This window comes from Zootoca vivipara, chromosome 13 (assembly GCF_963506605.1).
Source record: "Zootoca vivipara chromosome 13, rZooViv1.1, whole genome shotgun sequence".
NCBI classification, from domain to species: domain Eukaryota; kingdom Metazoa; phylum Chordata; class Lepidosauria; order Squamata; family Lacertidae; genus Zootoca; species Zootoca vivipara.
In genome coordinates, this window is record NC_083288.1 from 8,487,292 (window position 1) to 8,512,551 (window position 25,260).

General features: G+C 44.9%; 1 protein-coding gene across 1 annotated transcript; it reads right to left on the reverse strand.

Annotated features, from left to right (window-relative positions):
- Window positions 1-3,310: 3,310 nt before the first annotated feature.
- LOC118094577 (sulfotransferase 1 family member D1-like) lies at window positions 3,311-25,260 on the reverse strand. The gene is made up of 8 exons (XM_035135104.2): window positions 25,039-25,260; window positions 13,144-13,292; window positions 12,075-12,200; window positions 11,143-11,240; window positions 9,227-9,353; window positions 6,434-6,531; window positions 5,899-6,079; window positions 3,311-3,869 (listed from the first exon to the last, which is right to left on the reverse strand). The coding sequence occupies exons 2-8, from the start codon at window positions 13,289-13,291 to the stop codon at window positions 3,757-3,759; spliced, it is 891 nt and encodes a 296-aa protein (XP_034990995.1). The 5' UTR covers window position 13,292; window positions 25,039-25,260; the 3' UTR covers window positions 3,311-3,756.

Consider the following 25,260-nt stretch of genomic DNA (forward strand, 5'->3'; position numbering starts at 1 on the left):
GTTGAACAGAAATACAGTTAAGAAGAAGCATACAGTCATACCTCGGTTTAAGTACGCCTCGGTTTGAGTATTTTCAGTTTAAGTACTCCGCGGACCTGTCTGGAATGTATTAATCCACTTTCCATTACTTTCAATGGGAAAGTTCGCTTCAGGTTAAGTACGCTTCAAGTTGAGTACGGACTTCCAGAACCAATTACACTCATACTTCAGGTTAAGTACACTTCAGGTTGAGTACTCCGCGGACCCATCTGGAACAGATTAATCCACTTTCCATTACTTTCAGTGGGAAAGTTCGCTTCAGGTTAAGTACACTTCAGTTTAAGTACTCCATGGACCATCTGGAACGGATTAATCCACTTTCCATTACTTTCAGTGGGAAAGTTCGCTTCAGGTTAAGTACGCTTCAGGTTAAGTACAGACTTCCAGAACCAATTGTGTTTGTAAACTGAGGTACCACTGTATTAATAGTGAAATACAATTAAGAAGAAGTATATTAAGAGTGAAAGAATTATGAAGCTCTAACTTAAAATGATTTTTTATTCCTAACAAACTTAATAATGCAAACAACAGTGGCATTTGGTGATAACGAAAGTTCCTTTAGAAACACAATTTACAAAGACTCATAATCTAGTCTCTAGAAATGAGCAAACCAGTGATATTTTAGGGAGCAGGCTAGCAGGCAGGGTCCATTACTTACACCATAGGAGCCTACACAACACAAAACACTGTTGCTGCATGTAGGTTTTATTTTATTTGTTTTTTATCTTATATTTTGGAAATGTACATCCAGGTATTTTTCCCTTTAATTTTTCAGGGGCCCCCAAGAGAGTGGGGCCCTAAGCTATAGCTTCTTTAGCTTATACGTGCAGTAAATCTGGCCAATGCTCCTCTTCCTGCAGGTTGTTCTTGCCAGAAGTCCAGACTGGCTCTTTACAGGGGGTGTAGGGCCCATACAACAAGGACCCAGGTGGCGCTGTGGGTTAAACCACTGAGCCTAGGGCTTGCTGATCAGAAGGTCGGCGGTTCGAATCCCTGTGACGGGGTGAGCTCCCGTTGCTCGGTCCTAGCTCCTGCCAACCTAGCAGTTCGAAAGCACCTCAAAGTGCAAGTAGATAAATAGGAACCGCTACAGCAGGAAGGTAAACAGCGTTTCCATGTGCTGCTCTGGTTTGCCTGAAGCAGCTTTGTCATGCTGGCCACATGACCTGGAAGCTATACGCCGGCTCCCTCGGCCAATAATGCGAGATGAGCGTGCAACCCCAGAGTCGGTCACGACTGGACCTAATGGTCAGGGGTCCCTTTACCTTTTTAGGGCCCATACAATCCAAGGCCACAGATTACCCACCCATTTTTTCCTAAATATAGCTATGTTTCCCTGTCCTCCTGTTCCAGTCACTCATTTGTCGGTTTTCAGCCTTTCAACTCCCTCAACATCCTATTCTCCCATCATGTTGTCAGGGATTTTTTGCCCTCTCAGTCTCTCATCTTTATGTGCCATCGGGCTGTTATGGGGGTAATTATGGGTTTCTCTGTGGGGGGTTTTCTGTGGCGTTTTTTTTAAAAAAATGTGCACATATCTCAGGGTTACCCTGAGTCTGCTGATACATCTATTCCATGGGTAGGCAAACTAAGGCCCGGGGGCCAGATCCGGCCCAATCACCTTCTCAATCCGGCCCACAGACAGTCCGGGAATCAGTGTGTTTTTACACAAGTAGAATGTGTGCTTTTATTTAAAATGCATCTCTGGGTTATTTGTGGGGCATAGGAATTTGTTCATTTTTTCTTCTTCAAAATATAGTCCAGCCCCACACAAGGTCTGAGGGATAGGGCGCCAGCCCCCCGCTGAAAAAGTTTGCTGACCCCGGATTATTCTGTGCAGCGTGGGTGTTCATGATGGCTGCCTAATACACAACTTGGTACCAGCACATATGGACAAGTGGGACCACCTGACAAAATGTGCTGGGATGCTCCTGTTCAGGGTTCAAGCCGCCCCATTCCACCTCTCCTTCCTTTGGTTTTTCACCCTCCCATTGGTCAGTATGCCATGCCTTCTGAGCATGCTCACTGGGCTGCCTGAGTTTCTTCATCTCCATTTTAGTTTCAGTGGAGAGCCAGTGTGGTGTAGTGGTTAAAAGCGGTGGACTTGTAATCTGGGGAACCAGGTTCGCTTCCCAGCTAACCACATGCAGCTGCTGGGTGACCTTGGGCTAGTCACACGTCTTTGAAGTCTCTCGGCCTCACTCACCACAGAGTGTTTGTTGTGGGAGAGGAAGGGAAAGGAGAATGTTAGCCGCTTTGAGACTCCTTTGGGTAGTGATAAAGCAGGATATCAAATCCAAACTCTTCTTCTTCTTCTTCTTCTTCTTCTTCTTCTTCTTCTTCTTCTTCTTCTTCTTCTTCTTCTTCTTCCTCCTCCTCCTCCTCCTCCTCCTCCTGCCCTGTCCCAGCTACATTCAATTGTTTAATTCCTCCGTTGTTGGTTATGGGCAGGTGGCTCATCTCTGTTCTCCTGCTCCAGCCATTCTGTTCTATTTCCCCTCTCCCCTCCCACCCAGTCATGAGGGTTTCCGGCAGCAGTTTGATGTGCACACTTCCCCAATTGTTTGTTGGCATCCATCTGTCTTGAGAGATAATGGATTGTGCCTCTGGGGGTGACATCAAACTGCTATAGAAAACCTTTGTTTTAGGGGCCAAAGAGCAAGTCATGGTGGCTTTTTGTCTAGTCAGCTAGCAACGTTCATCAACCATGATGGGGACAAAGCCATTTATTGAAAGCAGATCTGCCCAAATACCCTAAACCAGGAGTGTCCAACTTCCAAGAGACAGCGATCTACTCATACTGTAAATAAACTGGCAGTGATCTACCCATTGGGTTGACCAAAGTTGTTGAGTTTTTTAAGGGAGCCACAGTTGTTGAGCTCCCTAAAGAAAGTTGTTTTTTGGGGGGGGAGCTGAGGGTCCAATGATCAAGCAGGATCGACCCGGGATACCCCACGAACGACTAGTAGATTGCAATCGACCTGTTGGACAGCCCTGCCCTAAACGATGACATTGAGAAGTCACTTCAGGCAAGGAGCCATTCTGTCTGTCTGCTTGAGATGCCGGAACAATGCCTAAGGCCACCAGGGCTGAAGAAATGTTATAGCTGGCCAAGTGTGATGTGCCAAACAGTCGAAACAAAACAAAACAAAATCCTTCCAGTAGCCCCTTAGAGACCAACTAAGTTTGCTATTGGTATGAGCTTTCGTGTGCATGCACACTTCTTCAGATAAGCAAATATACTTTCTATGGTAATTACAGAAGCACCTGGTCTGCAAGAGCGAGGACTTTATTGGAAACAAAAGTAAACTAAGCATGGGAACTGAAAACAAGATAAAATCCACTCCTGCGGGACTCTCTCTGAAGCAGTTTCATAAAAGTTAGAAGTGCCAGAGAGTCAAAGTCCAGGGGAGGAAGCGACAGAGGCAGGGACTTTGCAAAGGTTAGGCAAATGTTTAGCTCTGAGAAAGGAGCAGTCCGAGGGATGAGACGCAAGCTGCAGGATTCTTCCCAAATCTGCCCAAATGAGATATATGAGGCAAACCTATTGGCTCCTCAGAACAGCTAAGCTGCTGAGACGCAATGACTCCTTCTGGGCCATTATCTGGGTAGTGGTAAAGCGCAACGAATCTCAAATTAATCATTGTGGGAGAGCAGGGCTGAGAGAGGAGAAGCCAGTGGCTTTCACACACACACCCCGAGAAAAATGCTTGTCCCTTAGATCTCCGTTCGAAAAAGCAAGGCAGATCCCTTCATTTTCTCCGCATAATCCTCATCAAATTTCTCGTTCTGAGCTACGGTGAATTGGTTTTTCCAGTCACCTGCAATCCCTATGGAGAAGGAAACCACAAATCACTAGGCGACCATCATAAGGCCTATGTTCTGTTCTGCAGATAACCTTCGGCGCTATAATCATTCTAGCCCAGAGCTAGGTACATTTCAGACCATCGAAATCAAAGTTTTGCGTAGGTTTTGACCCAGATAACATGGGCACAAAGCATTTGTTGACAGGGTGGGTCAAACAATTCCGTTTCCCAGCACTTGAGACAATTTGCTTTTCTTCAGTAGAAGTAGCTAATAATAGCTAGCATTCAAGAGCCACGGTTATTTCACTGAAGGGGGAAGGGAATCCGGGAGCAAAGCAATACTTAAAGATTTCACTCACTGCAGGGAACATAAACTGGCATTGGGGAACAACAGACAGCCCTTTCATGGGGCATGCTGGCTTTTAAAATGAACTGGTAAGACCCGCAAAGAGGAAGTGTTTAATTTTAAAGCACCGGATTCCTGAAAAGCCTTAACAATGCTTTGGGCTAATCTACACTGACCTTGGGCCCCACTTTCCAAACACAGGCTCACACATTCAAGCTCCATGTCCGAGCACTTCTCTTTCTTTGCCCAGCCGCTTCCCCCAGGAAAACCCGCTCTTTAACGCTGAGGGCAATTCAGGTCTTCTGTGGATTGCAGTTTTCTCTGATTCAGCAGTAAAGAGCTGGTTTTCACTAGGAAAGCGCTGGGGCGAAGGAGGAGGGGGGGGAGGAAAGGAAGCACTCAGACACCATGAAGTGTGGACCTGTGTCTAGAAAAGTAGCGCAAAAAGGAAAGGTGTCTGAGTCCCCTTTTGGGGGATTGGGAACGATTATGGGAAAATGATATAAAATTTATGGCCTGAACTGCACTTAAAGAGAATTATATGAAAATGATGTATAGATGGTATTTAACACCAGTTAAATTAGCAAAAATGTATAAAACAAAATAAGCATTGGAAATGTAAAGAAGCCATAGCTGCCAAGTTTTCCCTTTTCTCACGAGGAAGCCTATTCAGCATAAGGGAATTTCCCTTTTAAAAAAGGGATAACTTGGCAGCTATGAAAGAAGCAGAAGGTACGTTTTACCATATGTGGTGGCAATACAAAGTTATAAAAAGTTTTTGGGAAATGATTTATAATGAATTGAAAAAAATGTTAAAAATAACCTTTGTAAAAAAAAAAAAAACCAGATGCATTTTAATAGGTATTACAGGAATGGATATACCGAAAGAATACAAGAATCTCTTTATGTATGCAACAATGGCTGCACGGATATTGTTAGCCCAACACTGGAAAGCAGAACGAGTCCCCACTAAAGAAGATTGGCAGCTCAAATTAATGGAATATGCCAAAATGGCAAAATTAACTGGAAGACTTAGAAATCAAGAAGAAAGACAACAAATATAAAAAGAATGGAAAATGTTTATTGCATATGTACAGAAGCATTGCAAGGAAGTTAATACAGTAGCAGGCTTTTAAAAAACACTTGTAACATTAAGGAGAATGTTTAAATTTGGAGATAATTAAAGATAAGGAAATTATTGACATGTATAAATTAAAATAATATAAAAGAGGGAGGGAATGGAGTGAAGTTGACGGATCTGAGTAATCCTAAAATATGGATTTAATATTGTGTGAAAATGTTCTATTTTCTATTTTGTGTGTGTGTGTGTGTGTGTGTGTGTGTGTGTGTCTGTGTGCAGTTTATTCTTTTATACTTATGTGATGATAATGTTTAATTGTGAAATTAATAAAAATAAATAAAAATAAACGTGTTGTAATACGCACAAAAACTATTACATTTATTAATGTATTTACAGATCTTATAAATAAGAATTTTAACTTTCATATCTATTGAGATCTTGAAAATGTGATGTGAAGAAACTCAGCATAATATTAAAATAATCTTAAACGTGTAAGGATCTTAAATTACCAATTTTTAAAACTATTGTTCTGTTGTTGTTGTTTTTTAAAAAAACCTCTGGTCCCAATTAACGATTAGTGGGAAGCTGAATGTTGCAAGGTCATGTTGCATATAAAGGAGACTGACCTTTTCTCATGAAAGGTGACACGCTGTGGTCCATTTGATCACCTGGCATCGTTGTATAGTTTGAAGTGGGGTTCTTCTGCATCTCCTTGAATGACGTATGGTGAAGAATTTTATTCACCACTTCCTCCGACACCTCCTTTCCCAGAAACCGAATCACCTTCTGTACTTCACGCTTGGGGTCCTGCAAAAAGAGAGGCAGCGGGTGCTCCCTGACCGTCAATCTTTTGGAGTGGGATTCATTCACTTACCCGCAAATTCAGGTTTTGACATTATTGTCTGATTGGGAGTTCTTACGCGACAAACCCAAAAGATCAGACTTTTGGTAATAAGCAAGAATGACTGGAAAATGCACTAGGGAATGTGGGATAGCACTTGTTTGGATGCAACATCATCTCAATTCCTAGGAAGCAAATAAGATGCTCACTAAATAGCCAAATGTGTTGTCTGCTCTCCCCCAAAAAATAAATCAGCAGGAATGCTCAATAAACAGGCTGTCTGGGACCATCATGCCTCTAGCACCCGAGGATTCACACACCTCCTTCATGTCTTCATAGAAGAGATACAGAATATTAGGGTGGGTCTTCTTCTTCTCCCACCATCCTTTTACATGGTCGTACCAGGATCCAAAAGCCACTGCAAGGGAAGGGAGAGAGAGAGATGGGCAAATGCTTCTTTTAAAACTCAGATTACAAAAAAAATTAGAAGAATACAGACAGAATATCAATATGAAATAAATATCAATGGTCAAATATAAAAATAATTCTACTAAGAAGTAAGTCCAATTGAACAAGTGGACCTTGCTTCTGCATGGGGTCTGACTACATGAGATCCAGGGGGGGGGGGTTGTTCTGCACAATATTTGTTTTCTTTCTTAATACTTCCAGCTTTGCACATACCACAGAGGTTACCTTTCTATTGCAGATATATCACGTTTGCTAAACCTCAAGTGTACTATACAGTGGTACCTGGGTTCTCAAACTTCTCATCCCTTCCAGAAGTCTGTACCAAAACCAAAGCGTTCCAAAACCAAGGCGCACTTTCCCATAGAAAGTAATGCAAAATGGATTAACCCATTCCAGACTTTTAAAAACAACCCTTAAAACAGCAATTTAACATGAATTTTACTATCTAACAAGACCATTGAGCCATAAAATCAAAGCAATAGTCAATGTACTGTGCTATAAAATAAATAAAACAGTATTGTAGATGATAAAAATTAAAATTATTTTTTTCTTAATGGCACTGATGATAGTCATTGTTTGGATGGGGGGCTTTTATCCATTTCCACAGTCACACAATCAAACAAACAAACAGTAGCTGAGCTGGGATCCACACGGTCCCAAAAACAAATTAATTGAAAAAGCCTCAAAACAAAAAACGGCAAAATAAATAGCAAAAACAAAAGCACCAAATATAAGCTCCAAATATCACCTTGGAACACTGCAATTGGAAACGGAAGGCTGAGTTACAATGGGGGGGGGGTGCAAATTAGCAGCGCAACAGGAAACACAGGGGGCGGAGCACGCTTGGCTTCTGAAAAAAAAAGTTTGAAAACCGGAACACCTACTTCTGGTTTTTGCAGCGTTCAGGTTCCAAGCTGTTCATGAACTAAGCTGTTCGAAAACTGAGGTACCACTGTATTTTGAATGGCAAATATGTGCAAAGTCACATTCGTAGTTAGAGTATATGCAGTTCATCTTTGGACTTCCGTTGCCTGCATATCAGCAGCAGTTGCGTTGAAAGACCATTATTGTTTTGTGTCCTGCTTATCAAAAACATTAAGGGCAACTCTATGCTTCAGACTTTAAGGGGTTCAACAGTCTCCCATTCCTTTATGGCAGCCTTTGACATTTTTATTCCCTGGTTGGAGGGGGAGGGGGGACCCTATTAGACCCTAACAGATTTTGGGGGGGGGGACCAAAGCACATGCTTCCTTTTAAAATGTGCATCTCTCTCATATCACATGTGAAAGGAAGGAAAATTACAGTGAAAAGGTGTCCGTAGGCAAGGAGATACAAACCCCTTCCTCAGAGGTGGCTTTCAGGTAGCGCGACTGGGCACTGCGCTGAAGGGGGCACCACAGCAATGCTATAGAATGGAGTGGGGAGGCACCAAATTTGAGCATCGTCACAGGGTGCGGCTGAACTCTGAGAGCCATAGCTGCCAAGTACCCCGTATTCCCCAGGAAACCCCCGTTTTTCCTTACCATTTCCTGGCGGTCTCCCGTTTGAGCTCCTCTCCCGTAAATCTCCCTTAAACCCGCTCCTGCCGGCAGCCATTTTTCTGGTGCCAGTTTGCCCATCTATGGGCACCAGAAAATGGCCACCGCTGGCGCCGGAAATAGCTTCTATGCATGCCCGGCGGCCATCTTAGGGGTGGCCACATGGTGGTGGCCATCTTGGAGGTGGCCGCATGGCCACCCCTAAGATGGCCGCCGGAGAACTTCCGGTGGAACTTCCGGTGCCACTGCTGCTTCTGAGCCCGTATTTTTCTGCGGGAGACTTGGCTGAGAGTCCAAAGTCTGTCACCGCCTTCCTGATTTTCATCCTGAATCACTATACCTCCACCCCTGTCTTACACCTGATGGGAACAGACCTGCCCTCAACACAGGAACCTGCTATTTGGCCCTCAACAGCAACTTAAAGGTAAAGGTAAAGGTACCCCTGACCGCTAGGTCCAGTTGTGGACAACTCTGAGGTTGCGGCCAGGGCCGGCTCTAGGGGTAGGCTGGGTGGCACGGGGCGGCAGGGCCGGCAGGGGGGCCGCGCACAGCAGAGCCACGCAGAAGCCCACCAACCGCGGCAAGAAACGGGGCGGGGCGGGGGCGCCGGAGCGATCTCCGCACCATGGCGCCAGGGCGCCCGACATGCTTGAGACGACCCTGGTTGCGGCGCTCATCTTGCTTTACTAGCTGAGAGAGCTGGCGTTTGTCCGCAGACAGCTTCTGGGTCATGTGGCCAGCATGACTAAGCCACTTCTGGCGAAACCAGAGAAGCACACGGAAATGCCATTTACCTTCACACTGTAGCGGTACCTGTTTATCTACTTGCACTTTGATGTGCTTTTGAACTGCTAGGTTGGCAGGAGCTGGGACCGAACAACGGGAGCTCACCCTGTCGCGGGGATTCGAACTGCCAAACTTCTGATCGGCAAGCCTAGGCTCAGTGGTTTAGACCACAGTGCCACAACAACTTACCAGACTACAAATCCCAGGATTCTTTGGGGGACACCATGACTGCTTAAGAGGAACAAAACTGTTGTCTAACTAAGGACCAAGAGAAGGTCCACGGGTTGTGCTCAGAAATGAAATGTTCTTTCCTAGTTCTACCTTCCCCCGCCACAAATTTCCCGAGAAACTCATCCCAGGTGCCAGGTTCCGGGTGCATCTTTGCCATCTTGTAGAAGTGGTAGTAAGAGACAGCTACATCCTTGGCATTCCTGGCCACATAGATCATCTGTAGGAACAAACATTGAGTGTTTCTGTTAACTGCCGATTTGTCCAAATTTGCAAAATGTTCGTTTGAAAAACTGGTCCTTTTCTTGAAAGTCTGAAATTTAAAAATATGTTCTATGATCTGTACACCCCATTCCTGATTCTTAAAGAAATTATTAATAATAATAATAATAATAATAATAATAACAATAATTTTTATTATTTATACCCTGCCCATCTGGCTGGGCCTCCCCAGCCACTCTGGGCGGCTTCCAACAGAACATTAAAATGCAATAATCTATTAAACATTAAAAGCTTCCCTTTAATGAACTTACTAACTTATAAAAAGTTAAGGCTGCACTTTATGGAATGACATTTTACCCAGATTTCAAAAACGTTCCCTATCTGTTTCACTGCTGGTGCACACTGTCTGTATTGGTAGGCAAAAATGCTCCCTCCACACCTGGCGTGAAGGATCCTGACTATCAAAGTTGACAGATCTGTGAGGTAAATATGGGACCAATACAAACAGTCATTTGCCTCTTTGATACGTGATGGAAGATCCCATCTGAAAGGTCTACTAGGTAATTTGGGGAGGTTGATAAGTTGGAAACATTCCAAGACTAGGATATATAATCATTAGACCAAATGAAGAATAAACTAGACCTTGAACCTCTTACTCATTCATGTTCCGGTACAGTGGTACCTCGGTTTAAGTACACAATTGGTTCCGGAAGTCTGTACTTAACCTGAAGCGTACTTAACCTGAAGCGAACTTTCCCATTGAAAGTAATGGAAAGTGGATTAATCTGTTCCAGACGGGTCTGCGGAGTACTCAACCTGAAGCGTACTTAACCCGAAGTATGAGTGTAATTGGTTCTGGAAGTCCGTACTTAACCTGAAACGAACTTTCCCATTGAAAGTAATGGAAAGTGGATTAGTCTGTTCCAGACGGGTCTGCGGAGTACTTAAACTGAAAGTACTCAAACTGAGGCGTACTTAAACCGAGGTATGACTGTACATGCAAATTCGACCTTTCCTGAGTAAGTTTAGCAAAAGTCAACAGGTTTGGAGAGGAAAGAACAAATCTGAAATAGCATTAGATATCGACAATGTACATAATGAGACAACAGTACACAAGTACATAACAAAATGGAATAAAGATATGAATATTGGAATCTCACAAGAAGTATGGCTATTTTTGTTTCAAACAAATGAAAAATTGTTTCAGTTCCTCAAGCGCAACATCCTATGAGAATTGTATAAAGATGGCAGTCCAATGGCAGTTAACTCCATGGAAAAGCAAGTCCGGAGATGGGAGATAGATATTTCAAGAGCCAAAAGGGGACTAATAATGTATTTCTTATACCCTGCCCATCTGACTAGGTTGCTCCAGCCACTCTGGCAGGCTTCCAACAAAAATACAGGAACAACCACAGCAAGAACAACCTCAGTAACAAAAAGCTTCCCAAAACAGGGCTGCCTTCAAATGTCTATGAAAAATTATATAGTTGTTTATCACCTTGGGCATTCCACAGGGCAGATGTGACTACCAAAAAAAGCCTGGTTTCCCTGTAGTTTCACTCCCTGCTGTGAGGGAACCACCAGGAGACTTTGCACTAGAACTCAGTGTCTGGTCTGAACAATGGGGGTGGAGACGCTCCTTCAGGTATACAGGACTCCTTGATCATTCAAAGAATCAAATCCAAGGCTGAGGCAAACTCAGAGATGGTTCTATCAGAATGTGTAGTCAGGCAAAACTAAGCATAAGCGTCTGTAGTGCATCCTAATGAAAGGTAGATTTATTTTACCTTGCAACCATTTTCCCAAAAGGACTCGGGGACGAGTTGCACTGGGAGGTGAGTCTTAACTAGTCGCGGAGAAGGTATCTCAGCAAGTTGCTCTACACCTTGAAAACATAGATAGAGAAAATAATTTGAAAAAACATTTGAAAAAAATAATTTCTTCTGGCCTGATCTAGAGATGCCCCTGAAGAATGGAATTTGTCAGTGAATTTGTGGGTCTCCCCATGGAGACTTGCCCAGCTAAAACAGGTTATTTTCCAATGACAGAGGCTCTAACACAGGGTCCCCAAACTATGGCCCGGGGGCCGGATGCGGCCCGCACAAGTCAATTGTGCGGCCCCCGCCAATCCCCACCGCCCGCTCTTACAGGCGTGCCGCGGTGCGGTTGCCCATCTCCAGGTCAGCACGACGCCAGAAATAGCTTGTGCGCATGCGCAGAAGCTATTTCCGGTGCCGTGCCGACCCGGAAGTGCACCGGAAATGATGTCTAAGCATGCACAGAAGCCATTTATGGCGCCACCCCACGCCAGAAAAAGTGAGTGTGTGCGCGCATGGGAGTGCGTTTCCCCACCCTCCGGCCCGCCGCACGACCAGCGCCGGAGGAACCGGCCCAAAGTAGGGTAAGTTTGGGGACCCCTGCTCTAACATCCAAGTAGTACATGCCCAGAGGTCACCTGATAGGTCATATTGGAATACACAGTGAATAAATTCCTCAAGCATTCCTGTTACAAGAAGAGTACCTGCCCATTGCTTTTCGAGCTGATCAATCATTTTTGTTTTCAACATTGTGGAATAAAGTCTATTTCTACTTTTTAACCGGAAAGTAAAAAGTTGTGCTCCAAGTACCAAAAGTGTGGGCAACACACGTATATACTGGGTATATAGGGAGGACGAATTCATCACCTTCTTTGTACTTTGTAATACAGTAAAGGCTTTACCATTAATAATGTCAGGAATGATCAGCTCCATGAAAGGAACACGGTTGAAAATGGCATCTCGTTTACACTTTTCCACATCTGCATTGTTGTAAATCATGTCCAGAATTTCACTGATCCAGGTTGTGCCTGAAAATGTAAATGCATGTGCAAATTAGAGCAATTTTAGCATAAGGTATCAGCTGGGTTTGTAAAATGGGTATAGATTGCGGACACTGCACACAAGCTTAAAAGGGAGTCCCTTAAAATCAGTTGATTAATACAGAAAAGAAATACAGGAAAAAATGGTTTTAATTCAAACTGAACACAGAACTCAGCTTCCTGTGAATCTTAGCTATCATTAAAAACAAACAAACAAAAAATCTATCCTTTGGAGTTGGTGAAGATATGCTTGAAGCTTCCTGTGAAATTCCTCTGAAGTTGTGGCGCTGCCTCTGATGACGGTCCAAATTCTGGTGCAGAATTCAGCGGCCAGGTTGCTCACCAGGGCAAGATGGTTTGAGCATATAATGCCAGTCTTGGTTCGACTGCACTGGCTGCCAATTAGTTTCCAGGCCCAATTCAATACGCTGGTTTCGACCTATAAAGCCTTAAAACAGCTCAGGGTTGCAATACCTCAAGGACCTCTTCTACGCACTTCCGGACATGCGTAGAGGTAACTTTCAAAGCCGCCGGCGGCCATTTTTTGTGCCCATAGATGGGCAAAGCAACACCGGAAGTTGCATCTACACAACTTCCGATGTCACGCGTCTGCCGGTCCCGGATTCTGCAGTCCAGGACTTGGCAGGTATGCATGGAAATGACGTTGTATGGTCATCATGAGTATCATGGGCGAAGATGTAGCAGTCTGACAATTGCCAGTCACATATTCTCATTTGGCGTGGCAATCTCACAAGCACTGCCAGGATTTCTGGCAGAAGTGCATATTTTCCAACTTAGCAACGTTTTACAGCATGAAACCTGACTGAATCCCACTCCTGCAGATGTCCCAATTCCCTGCAACAAATAAGCAGCCGTTGTGCATTCTATGCATTAAAGATAAAAATCCAGGAAAGCCCTTAGGCACAGGCACCTGATTTTGGGTAGGTGGCAATCAGAAGATCATCTGGCTTGGCCTGGAAGTTCTCCACCTGGGTCCATGCCTCAGCGATGCTCCAGAACAAGGCAACACCATGAACATCTACCAGTTGCCGCCTGAAGACACCTTCTTTCGACTCCATCCTGTGGCAAGGAAGAAGAGGAAGAAGAAGCAATTGCTTTTCTTACAGCCAGCTGATCTCTATATCAGCTGATAGCTGTGGGAGTGTTCTCCTTATTCACTTGGTAGTGAAATGCTGAAGAAAGCAAGGCGCAGAGAACACTGAGCCCAGATATAACTCATTGCTGCATTTGCTTGAAGATAGTAGAGTACTCAGGTCCCTCATGCAAGCTTCCCACAGGCATCTGGTTGGCTACCGTGAGAACAGGATGCTAGACTAGATGACCAGAAGGGTGCTCTTGTATTTCCATGCATGGCAGCACAGCTCCCATGGGAATACAGCCACTGAATGCAGCAAAATGCTGAGAGTAGCCCTGAAGTCTTAACAAAATGGTAAACCTAGATCCATTTATTTATTTGTGTGTGTCCATGTACTGCTGCTATTTTTAACTCGGCTAAAACAACGTGGGATTCAGCAGTTACGAATTATCAGTCTCCGCAGCCACAGCGGGCGCTGCGATTCTCCAGCAGTTTGACTTCACCCCCGGAGGCACACTGCATTGTCTCCCAAGACAAACACACACACACACCTCAACTGCAAAGGCTCCCTGGTCGTTCAGTTCCAGGGTGTTCTGTCTGTGCATTTCTGGACCAGAAAAGGGTCCAGGTCTTACTACCACCTTGTTTCTTGTGGTGTAGGAAACTATAGAAATACTAAAAAATATATATTGTCCAGTAGCACCTTAGAGATCAACTAAGTTTGTTCTGGGTATGAGCTTTTGTGTGCATGCACACTTCTTCAGATACACTGAAACAGAAGTCACCAAACCCTTATATATAGTGGGAGGGTGGGGTGAGGTTTTTCCCAGAAGGGTAGTAGGAGATGGGTGATTGACTCAATGGGTATGGTAAACCTGTTGGCGACTGTTAACGACTGCAATTAATCCTACAGGAAAAAGCAAGGGAAAGTATGCAGATGACCAAAAATAGCTTTAGCATTTGTAATGAGACAAGAATCCAATATCTCTAATAAGGCCAGGTCTCTCCATAGTTTTCAGTTTAGTAATAAGTTGTAATTCAGCAACTTCTCTTTCAAGTCTATTTCTGAAATTCTTTTGTAATAAGACAGCTGCTTTGAGATCCTGCATTGAATGTCCTGGGAGAATGAAGTGTTCTCCCACTGGCTTCTCTGTCTTGTGATTCCTGATGTCAGATTTATGTCCATTTATCCTTTGGCATGGGGTTTGGCCTGTTTGTCCAATATAGAGAGCTGCTGGGCATTTGATGGTATAGACCAGGGGTGGCCAACTCCCAAGAGACTGCGATCTACTCACAGAGTTAAAAACTGGCAGTGATCTACCCCCTCAGGTCAAAATTGTTGAGCTTTTTTTAAGGAAGGAGGAAGGCCCCCATTTTGGGGGGGTTCAGGTCAAAGTTGTTGAGTTTTTTCAGGGAGGAGGTAAAATGTTGAGCCACAGTTGTTCAGCTTCTTTGGAGAGAGCCAATGATCTACCGGTGATCAACGCAGGGATCCAGTGATCTACTGGTAGATCACGATCTACCTGTTGGACATGCCTGATATAGAAAATGTTAGAAGATGAGCAATTAAATAGGCCTGAGATGGTATGTTTGATGCTGTTGGGTCCAGTGGTGATGTTGTCTGGGTGTAAAGGTAAAGGTAAAGGGACCCCTGACCATTAGGTCCAGTCGTGACCGACTCTGGGGTTGCGCGCTCATCTCGCATTATTGGCCGAGGTAGCCGGCGTATAGCTTCCAGGTCATATGGTCAGCATGACAAAGCCGCTTCTGGCAAACCAGAGCAGCACATGGAAACGCCGTTTACCTTCCTGCTGTAGTGGTTCCTATTTATCTACTTGCATTTTGACGTGCTTTTGAACTGCTAGGTTGGCAGGAGCTGGGACCAAGCAATGGGAGCTCACCCCGTCACAGGGATTCAAACTGCCGACCTTCTGATCAGCAAGCCCTAGGCTCAGTGGTTTAACCACAGCGCCACCTGGGTCCCTATGTCTGGGTGTATGTGGCAGCAAAGTTGGCATCATAGTCAAACTCATGTTCATAGCTTCGAGAACACTGTCCAACCATCTCGTCCTCTGTCGTCCCTTTCTCCTAGTGCACTCAATCTTTCCCAACATCAGGGTCTTTTCCAAGGATTCTTCTCTTCTCATGAGGTGGTGTGACGACCCTGGTCCCACTCTGCCTTACTATCACTGCGACACAGGAATCCAGAGGGGAAAACACCCACCCTCTGGTCCTGCCGCCTCAAAAATAAACCCCTTTTACTAATGGGTTTCTAAGTAAGGAGAGCCTTCCAGCCTGCGTGACCTGGTACCTTAAGAAACTCTAGGCTGTCCCCCAGGAATAACCTCTTGCCTCCAGTAAAGGGTCTCCCTCAGTTGGATTCCCCCACTGTAGAAGTTTGCCCTATGCACTCTGGCAACTTCTTGGCACCTCAGGTTACCCTTCTAAGTCTCCTCCGTGTAACTTCAGGACACAAACCACCACCTCCCTGCCTGAGGTGAGTTTTGCCCTCTCTTGAGTCACCACGGCTGTGAGTCCTGGTACCTCGCTGGAAAAATACAGACGGACCTCTTGTTGGCAAAAACAGAGATGAAGTTTTATTGTGTTAAAAACATAAGTGATTCTTTAACGTGTCATTTATTAATTAGCTTTGTTCCAGTTGTACAAAATAAACTCAGTCAAACATTTAACTTTAAGTTGTCCTAGCCTCTTCACTGTCTTCTAACAAGCCACCTCATAACACCACACCACACCTTCCTCCCTCTCCCTCCTAACTGACCAAACCGACTCTCCCTCCTTTTTTAAAACCGGGCACAGTCCCGCCCCCATCAGAGTTCTATGCCAGTCAGGCTGGAGGTGGGTTAACTCTTTGCCAGCTGGGCAGAAATAAACATTTTAAAAGTGCTTCAATTTGTCACATATCTCCCCCCACCACAAAGACATTGCGTCGGCTTGCTCTTAATTAACTAGAGCAATGCCAAAGCAATGGGCTTGGGGTTAAAAATACATCAATGCATCCTTTAACATTCATATTACAAAGTCAACTAAATTAACATCTCATAAACTTGTACACAGATAAACCATGTTTGGCATGTGTTAGATTATAACACCTTGGCACAAATGTCTTGCTAGGGTTCCCACCATTTCATATAATAATTTGCACCATTCTATACCTCACAAAAATACCTGGATAAAGCGTCCGCTATGATGTTTTCCTTCCCACTTATGTGCTTACCCTGTGTCTATTACATGAGTTGCTAGGCTGGTCCTCCCTGGGATGTTTGAGAAGATCTGAGCAAACTGAGCAAGGACTAATTTTAACTGCTCCTTTTGCTCTGGGGTCAGACCTTCGTCGAATGACACCTCTGCTAGAGTTGTGCCCTTACTTAGCTCTCCCCACCCAGTTAAATGAATCCCTTGGGTCACCTTCCCCTTTACTTGTAACACCAACTTATTTCTGTCAAAATAAGGCTTAAGTAAATTTACATGAAAATTTTTACATCGGTTCCCTTCCCCATCTAACTCTACCAAATAGTTCACCGCTGATATCCTCTCGACCACTTTGAAGGGACCGTCCCACGACATCTCCAACTTCTTTCGACGTCTTGTTCTTAACACGAGCACACTGTCACCAGGCTGGAAAGTTCTGTCTCTTGCGTGTGCATCATACCACTGCTTCTGTCGACGCTGTGCCTGCTGCAAGTTGTGAGCAGCTTGCTCCCGTAGCTCTTGAAGGTCGCTCTGCAGCTCCTGTAGATACGTCACAACATCAGGGCTGTCGATCTGCTCCTCCCCTGACCACGCTGCTTTCATCAAGTCTAGGGGTCCTCGTGGCTGTCGTCCAAATAGGAGTTCAAAAGGACTGAACCCTGTGCTCTCCTGCGGCACTTCGCGATAACCAAATAGGAAGTGTTGCAGCCTCTCATCCCAGTCGTTAGGATGATTGATGGAATAGGTTTTTAGCATCCGGCTCAGGGTCGAATTAAATTTCTCCGTCAAGCCATTCGACTGCGGATGATAAGCCGTAGTTTTAACATGCTTAACCCCACAAAGAGTTAAAAGCTCTTCCATGGTCTTGGACGTGAAGGATGTCCCTAAATCTGTTATAATTTCCTTGGGGAATCCCAGCCTTAAGAACACCGACATGAGGGCTTTTGCTACAGTCTTTGAGTCAATGTCCTTTAGAGGTATTGCTTCTGGATAGCGCGTAGCATAATCCACGAGGCATAAAATAAACTTATTCCCCCTTTTTGTAACTCTGGAGATAGGCCCGAGGATGTCCACTCCTACTCTGGAAAAGGGCTCAGTAATTACCGGAATAGACTGTAACAAGCCTCGCGTTTTGTCCGCTCTTTTGCCTGCTTTCTGGCAGATCACACAGGACTTGCAATACTCTTTGATGTCTTTGCCCATCCCAGGCCAGTAAAATCTTGCTTGGATTCTATCACTAGTCTTCCTAATGCCTAGATGCGCTGCTGAGGGTGCGTCGTGTGCCATTTGTAGCACTTGCAACCGGTAAGTTCTTGGCAACACTAACTGTTTCTTCCTTTCCCAAACAGCAGCAGTTTTCCTCCTCCTAGAAATTCTATACAATCTTCCCTCAATGGTGGTAAATAAGCAGGGGTTCTCCACAGTTACTTCTGCAGTAGGACTTTGTGCTTTACCCCACAGCTCTTTTATAGTTTCATCCTCTTTTTGATCACTCAAGAATTGGGCACCGTGCTCCTGGACCACTGGCACGCTAATCAGCCCTTCATCCTCACCAGGCTCTATGGGTGACTCTATAACTGCAGGAGGATTACTCTCAGTGACTTGAGACTGTGACCTAGTTATCACTTGAATACGGTGCTTCTGACTAGCTAGGTCATTCCCTATTAAAAAGGGTACCTCCAATTCATTTAGGATTCCTACTCTCCATTTGCCACAAAATCCTTTGTAGGTAATATCAACTTCAGCTAATGGTACTTCAAAATGTGGGCCCCATATGCCTTTTAAACTATAGGCCTGACCCTTGAGGTACTGCTCCTTTGGAACAAATTGTGATTTGACCAGTGAGACTTCTGCTCCTGTGTCCCTCAAACCTAAAAAAAACTGACCATTTAATTCAATTGGCTCCATGTAATCTTGGTTGCACTCCTGCTCAGCCCTCCAGACCTGCAAGACCTTAGAAGTAGTCTCAGCTGGACTGTCTGCTTTCTCTGAGCCTTCTGTCTGAGGAGAGCTATTTTCCTGTGACTGCGTTATCAGTTTTATTTGTTTAGCTGCAGAAGGTGTAGTTTGCGACTTAACCAGCAGGGGGCACCTGGCACGTACATGGCCCTCACGATTACAGAAAAAACAAGTGATTTTCTTAGACCCTGTCTTGTCAGAAACTGATTCCCTGACAGGAAAATTTTCTTGCCTGTCTTTATTTTCTCTGTTTCTCCATGGATTACTCTTCTGTGAGTGTTTTGGGAATGTTATTTCACTGAAATCTCCTTGTAGTTCATCTAAGACCTCGGCAACCTGTGCCACAGTTTTCAGTTTTTTATCCCTCAAGAACCAACGTAAATTGCTAGGGATTTGCTTAAAAAATTGTTCTAAACAAATTAAATGTTTTAACTCATCAAAGTCCTTCACTCCACTCCCTTGAATCCATCTGTCAAGTAATTTATCTAAGCGGCTAGCTAGCTGGGCATAAGTCTCTTTATGTTCCTTTTTTGCCTCACGAAAAGCCTTTCTGCTTTGTTCAGCCGTGAGCCCACATCGAACCCTGACCCTTTGCTTAAATACTTGGTAACTTGACAGCTCTTCTTCCCTCAGGTCAGCATAAATTTCACTTAGTATCCCACAAATTTGAGGTCTTAAATAAAGCATCCAGTTCTCCTCAGGTATTTGAAATTCCACACAAACGCGTTCGAAGGTAAACAGAAACGATTCGACATTATCGTCCTTTCCAAATTTGGGGAATCTTTTTAAATTAATTGCGATACTATCATTATTAACTGGACTGCTAGTTAATTCTGATCTCAAACGTATCTCCTCAAGCTTCATTCTGTCCTGTTCTAATTGAACCCTTAACCTCTCGGACTGCATTCTCTCCTCAGCTTCAATTCTAGCTTTTTCTCTCTCACTTTCAATTCTAACTTTTTCCCTCTCATTTTCAGCTTCAATCCTAGCTTTTTCTCTCTCACTTTCAATTCTGGCTTTTTCCCTCTCACTTTCAGCTGCTATCTTTTCCCTCTCAGCTTCAATTCGGGCCATCTCAATTCGTAGTTTCATCAGTTCTACCTGAGAATCTGGGCTTCCCTCAGCCCCTTCCGTTCTTTCATCTCCTTTTGCCTCTCTGGGTTTTCTTACGTGAGTCATTTTCCTCACAGGAAAATCCTGACAGACTCAAACCAAACTAAACGCGTGAGCTTTGAATTTCGATCACGACGCTGCCACCAAAAATGTGACGACCCTGGTCCCACTCTGCCTTACTATCACTGCGACACAGGAATCCAGAGGGGAAAACACCCACCCTCTGGTCCTGCCGCCTCAAAAATAAACCCCTTTTACTAATGGGTTTCTAAGTAAGGAGAGCCTTCCAGCCTGCGTGACCTGGTACCTTAAGAAACTCTAGGCTGTCCCCCAGGAATAACCTCTTGCCTCCAGTAAAGGGTCTCCCTCAGTTGGATTCCCCCACTGTAGAAGTTTGCCCTATGCACTCTGGCAACTTCTTGGCACCTCAGGTTACCCTTCTAAGTCTCCTCCGTGTAACTTCAGGACACAAACCACCACCTCCCTGCCTGAGGTGAGTTTTGCCCTCTCTTGAGTCACCACGGCTGTGAGTCCTGGTACCTCGCTGGAAAAATACAGACGGACCTCTTGTTGGCAAAAACAGAGATGAAGTTTTATTGTGTTAAAAACATAAGTGATTCTTTAACGTGTCATTTATTAATTAGCTTTGTTCCAGTTGTACAAAATAAACTCAGTCAAACATTTAACTTTAAGTTGTCCTAGCCTCTTCACTGTCTTCTAACAAGCCACCTCATAACACCACACCACACCTTCCTCCCTCTCCCTCCTAACTGACCAAACCGACTCTCCCTCCTTTTTTAAAACCGGGCACAGTCCCGCCCCCATCAGAGTTCTATGCCAGTCAGGCTGGAGGTGGGTTAACTCTTTGCCAGCTGGGCAGAAATAAACATTTTAAAAGTGCTTCAATTTGTCACAGGTGGCCAAAGTATTGGAGCCTCAGCTTCACGATCTGTCCTTCCAGTGAGCACTCAGGGCTGATTTCATTCAGAATGGATAGGTTTGATCTTCTTGCAGTCCATGGGAGTGCTCTTGAGTCTCCTCCAGCACCCTAATTCAAAAGCATCAATTCTTCAGCGATCAGCCTTCTTGATGGTCCAGCTCTCACTTCCATACATCACTACTGGGAAAACCATAGCTTTAACTATCCAGACCTTTGTAGGTAAGGTGATGTCTCTGCTTTTTAAGATGCTGTCTAGGTTTGTCATTGCTTTTCTCCCAAGAAGCAGGCGTCTTTTAATTTCGTGACTGCTGTCACCATCTGCAGTGACCAAGGAGCCCAAGAAAGTAAAATCTCTCACTGCCTCCATTTCTTCCCCTTCTATTTGCCAGGAGGTGATGGGACCAGCGGCCATGATCTTGGTTTTTTTGAGGTTGAGCTTCAGACCATATTTTACATCATAAAATCAATAAAAATAGGTTGTTGCTTTTAAAGACACAACAGACACCTGCCCTTGTTCAGATTCTTGTTCAGATGCTAGAATTTTAGCGGAGTAAACTGGACAAACAGCAATAGCTTACATGTGTACGAAACTTTAGCTTCTTATTGATTTCAGCAATGGACATATTGCATATTCCAAAACTATTTAAAGCACAGCAACATAGCAGTGGTGCAACATAGACAATTTTCTTCTGTTATCGGTGAAAGAAACGGGCTTGAAACGTATCAGTAACTAGCCTCCCAATTACATATGTGTTTTGAATTGTGGAAATGAGAGCACATTATTGATGTTATGTTTTTTCACAGCCAAAGGTACACCTTAGTTATGAAATCCTTTGTTGGCATTACACAGAAGGATTATCTGCAATGAATATGTCCCACCAAATAGAAAAGGAAAGAAAACCCATTGTGATGTAAAGAATATTATGGAGCTGAAATCCCTAGCAGCTGCGAATAATCTTGCGCACAGAAATCCACTAGACTCATACTTTGTGGTGGCTTAAGGTGCCCTTCATAATGCCAGCGGGTGCTGGTTTCCACTGACATCATTGTTTACTTAATGATAGGAGAGGACCCTGGAGATTAGCACACTCCAGAAGCTGCACATTAATGAGACTCTCAGCTACAACAAGGTTTTATTAATCCATGTTTACAACCGCCCATGGAGTTTGGGCAAGGGGAATTTCACAAATTATATGGAGGCAAACCTGGATTTGCCACCAAAGGTGCCCTCTGCGCAACAACCACCCAAACTCCTTGGTTAGTGGCCTTCTTTATATACCGCTCCCATGTCAAGTGGCCTTAAAACTTATAATAAAGGCTTTGTAATTGCAGGGTTATAAAAAACAAAACAAGTTTCTGGGCTGCTTGAACCTCTGCCCATTTAAGGGCCGGGACTAGATAAGACATGGGAGATTTGTGAATAGACTCTTCTGATATCTTGCTTGTTTAGAATTGTCAATAACAACCAGGAGGTTATTCGGATTAGGGATGTAGCACTGGGAAAGCAGAACTTTGATTTCTGCCCCAGGTGTCACCACCCCTTTTTAAACGCCCCCCCCCCGCAACTGCTACTTGCAGAGGCAAAATATACTCCTCTTCTTCTTCTTCTTCTTCTTCTTCTTCTTCAATCACTCGTAGCTGAGTAAGATTGTCTTCCATAAACACGGTTTTCACAATGAGTCCGTAAGTGACTGTGGAGGCCAATTCTGGATCCACACATCCTTCCACAGTGGAGACATTGGTTTCCGGGCGGGAGCTGATCATGGTGTAGATTTGACAAGCATGCCTAGCCAGTGAGCCCCCCCCCCCAAGTTATTGGATGCCAGCTGCCATCAGCCTTAGCAAGCATGGTCAGTGGCCAGGGAGTGGGGAGCTGTAGTTCAGCAACATCTGGGGAGCCAAAGTTTCCTCAACTCTGTTCTAGGAGAATGGCTGGATTGTTTCCAGAGATGAGAACAGAAACTGACACCAACCGTTCTGAATTTACACTACCGATTCGTATTTCCTCTCTCCAATGTTGGTGATACTGGCTTCTACTTGTCCCCATGCCATACGGTATCATGGATACCATTGCAGCTCCTGTGTGGAGCAAGAAAAAGAGCCCCGTACGTGGGGAACCTGCCCAAATGCATACTTCAAAAGAAATCATGTCTGTCTCGCATCGGTACAAAATGTAACACCTGAATTGCCTGGAATCAGGCAAGGACCAGAATTTCCTTTGGGCAGAGGAAAGAAAGGCACACAGCTGAACAGTTTCTCTCCCACAGCTCTGTTGTGCTCCTGTGGAGATCAAACCTGTTGGGATTATCTCTTGCATAACGCTGTTATCCAATGCTGTTTTATCTCCTTGTTCAGCAGGAGCAAGTACACACATTATTCCTTGCAAGGAATCATGGGAGCTGTAAGTTACCCCTCACAGAGCTACAATTCCCAGAATGCCTAGCAAACAAGATTGGGGGGAAAATAAAGTGCATTAAGGTAAAAGGTAAAGGACCCCTGGACAGTTAAGTCCAGTCAAAGGCGACTATGGGGTTGTGGCGCTCATCTCGCTTTCAGGCCGAGGGAGCCAGCGTTTGTCCACAGACAGCTTTCCAGGTCATGTGGCCAGGAGGACTAAACCGCTTCTGGTGCACTGTGACAGAAGCCAAAGCGCACAGAAATGCTATTTACCTTCCCGCCCCTATTTATCTGCTTGCACTGGTGCGCTTTCGAACTGCTAGGTTGGCAGGAGCTGGGACAGAGCAACGGGAGCTCACTCCATCGTGGGGATTCGAACCACCGACCTTCTGATCAGCAAGCCCCAGTCACTCAGTGGTTTAGACCACAGCACCACCCACGTACCTTTTTACCTAATGTGCATTAAATACATTATGTGTATGCAGTCTTAGTAGTGAGTGGGTTATTCAGCCACCATTGCTACACAATCTTGCTTCTCTCTGTGCATAGATTTGGGGGTTGGGGTACGTGAACGGGGCTTTGCTATTAATATGACAGTGCCAGAAGACCCTAATGCCTAGGGTTGTTATATGTCCTCTTTTTCCAGGACATGTCCTCTTTTTCAGAGGTAAAATGTCTATACGGGCAGATTTTCTGAATTTGCCAAAATGTCTGGAGGTACAGGAGTGGGCTAATTTTTATGATGCCTTCACAATACTAGACAACCATATACATACTGTGTGAGTTTTGCATGATACAGGAACAGGCCAGGTCCTTGTTTTTTTTATGTATTTTGAATGCCCCCGCTCCCGCACCGCTTCACTGCCCCCCACTGCTGACGGCATACATGTCCTCTTTTTTGCTTTTCAAAGTAGGGCAGTGCGGGTGGCGCTGTGGGTTAAACCACAGAGCCTAGGGCTTGCCGATCAGAAGGTTGGCGGTTCGAATCCCCGTGACAGGGTGAGCTCCCGTTGCTCGGTCCCTGCTCCTGCCAACCTAGCAGTTCGAAAGCATGAAGTGCAAGCAGATAAATAGGTACCGCTCCGGCAGGAAAATAAATGGCATTTCCGTGTGCTGCTCTGGTTCTCCAGAAGCAGCTTAGTCATGCTGGCCACGTGACCCGGAAGCTGTGCACCTGCTCCCTCGGCCAAAAACGGGAGATGAGCGCCGCAACCCCAGAGTCGTCCGCGACTGGACCTAATGGTCAGGGGTCCCTTTACCTTACCTTACCATGATCTCGCCTCTGCATGTGAAGAAATAGCAAGAAGGGAGGCTGTGTTGATAGGGGCATAGACCAGGAGGACCTGAATTAAAATCTGTGCTTAGCCCAAAAGTTGTTGAGTGATCTTGGACCAATCATCCTTCCTCAGTCTAACCTACCTTACATGGTTGTTTTGTGATCATCCTAACCCTGGGTTTCTCGCCGTAAGGGTGGGATAAAAACGTAACACATTAAATAAAGCCATGCCTTATTCCTGCAAGCCTATTCAAGTTATTCCTGTAATGTGGAACTCACTCAGCCAATGTACACGGACACACACAACTGGAGCTTTAATGCAGCTCAATTGATAGGAAAGCTGTCATTGCCCTGACAAGAGATTAAAACTGTGGGTGGAGAGAGTAAGCTTTGCAGTGCTTGAGTCTCTTGCTCCACTTAAGAAGAAGATTTTGAGTACGATATATACCGTGATCCAGACAAAAATAACTCTCCATGACTAAACTGGTGAGTAATCGGTTGTTTGGGAAACTACATGCCCGCTACTACAAATTTGTGTTGTCATCAATATCTAGATGGAACCTGTTTCTAAAGCCACCTTCGGCTGAGTTGCAGCCACATAAGCCTAGCCTCTCCGCTAGTGGCAACCACCCTCCAACCCCCAGAAAGAGCCGGACAGAAAGTGCCTCTCGATGGCAAAAACCTCCTGTAGTCTTGTTCCACAGAAAATAAGCAAATATTGTTACCCTTCAATCAAATCTCTTTCTGAGTGGGCCTTCGAGAGAGCCCCGTAGGGCTGCACTGAAGGCACTCGAGGCACCTGTCGGTAATTTCATTACAAACGAAGCTTGCTTACCTGTAGTTAGTTTAGTGCTGTAAGATGGCACTAATATATGGTGTACTCAAAGTGCAGTACGAGTTTGGTAGCTGATCTGAAGCCACAATCCCAACTCCTTGAAGCCTTTGTGAGCGAACGCCTTGCTTTCACCTGCCTTGCTGCCTCTCAGCCAGGCGTCAGATTGCAAAGACTTTTCTCTCAAACAGGCTGCACTGCTCTAGCGGTAAACTTCAATGTTCT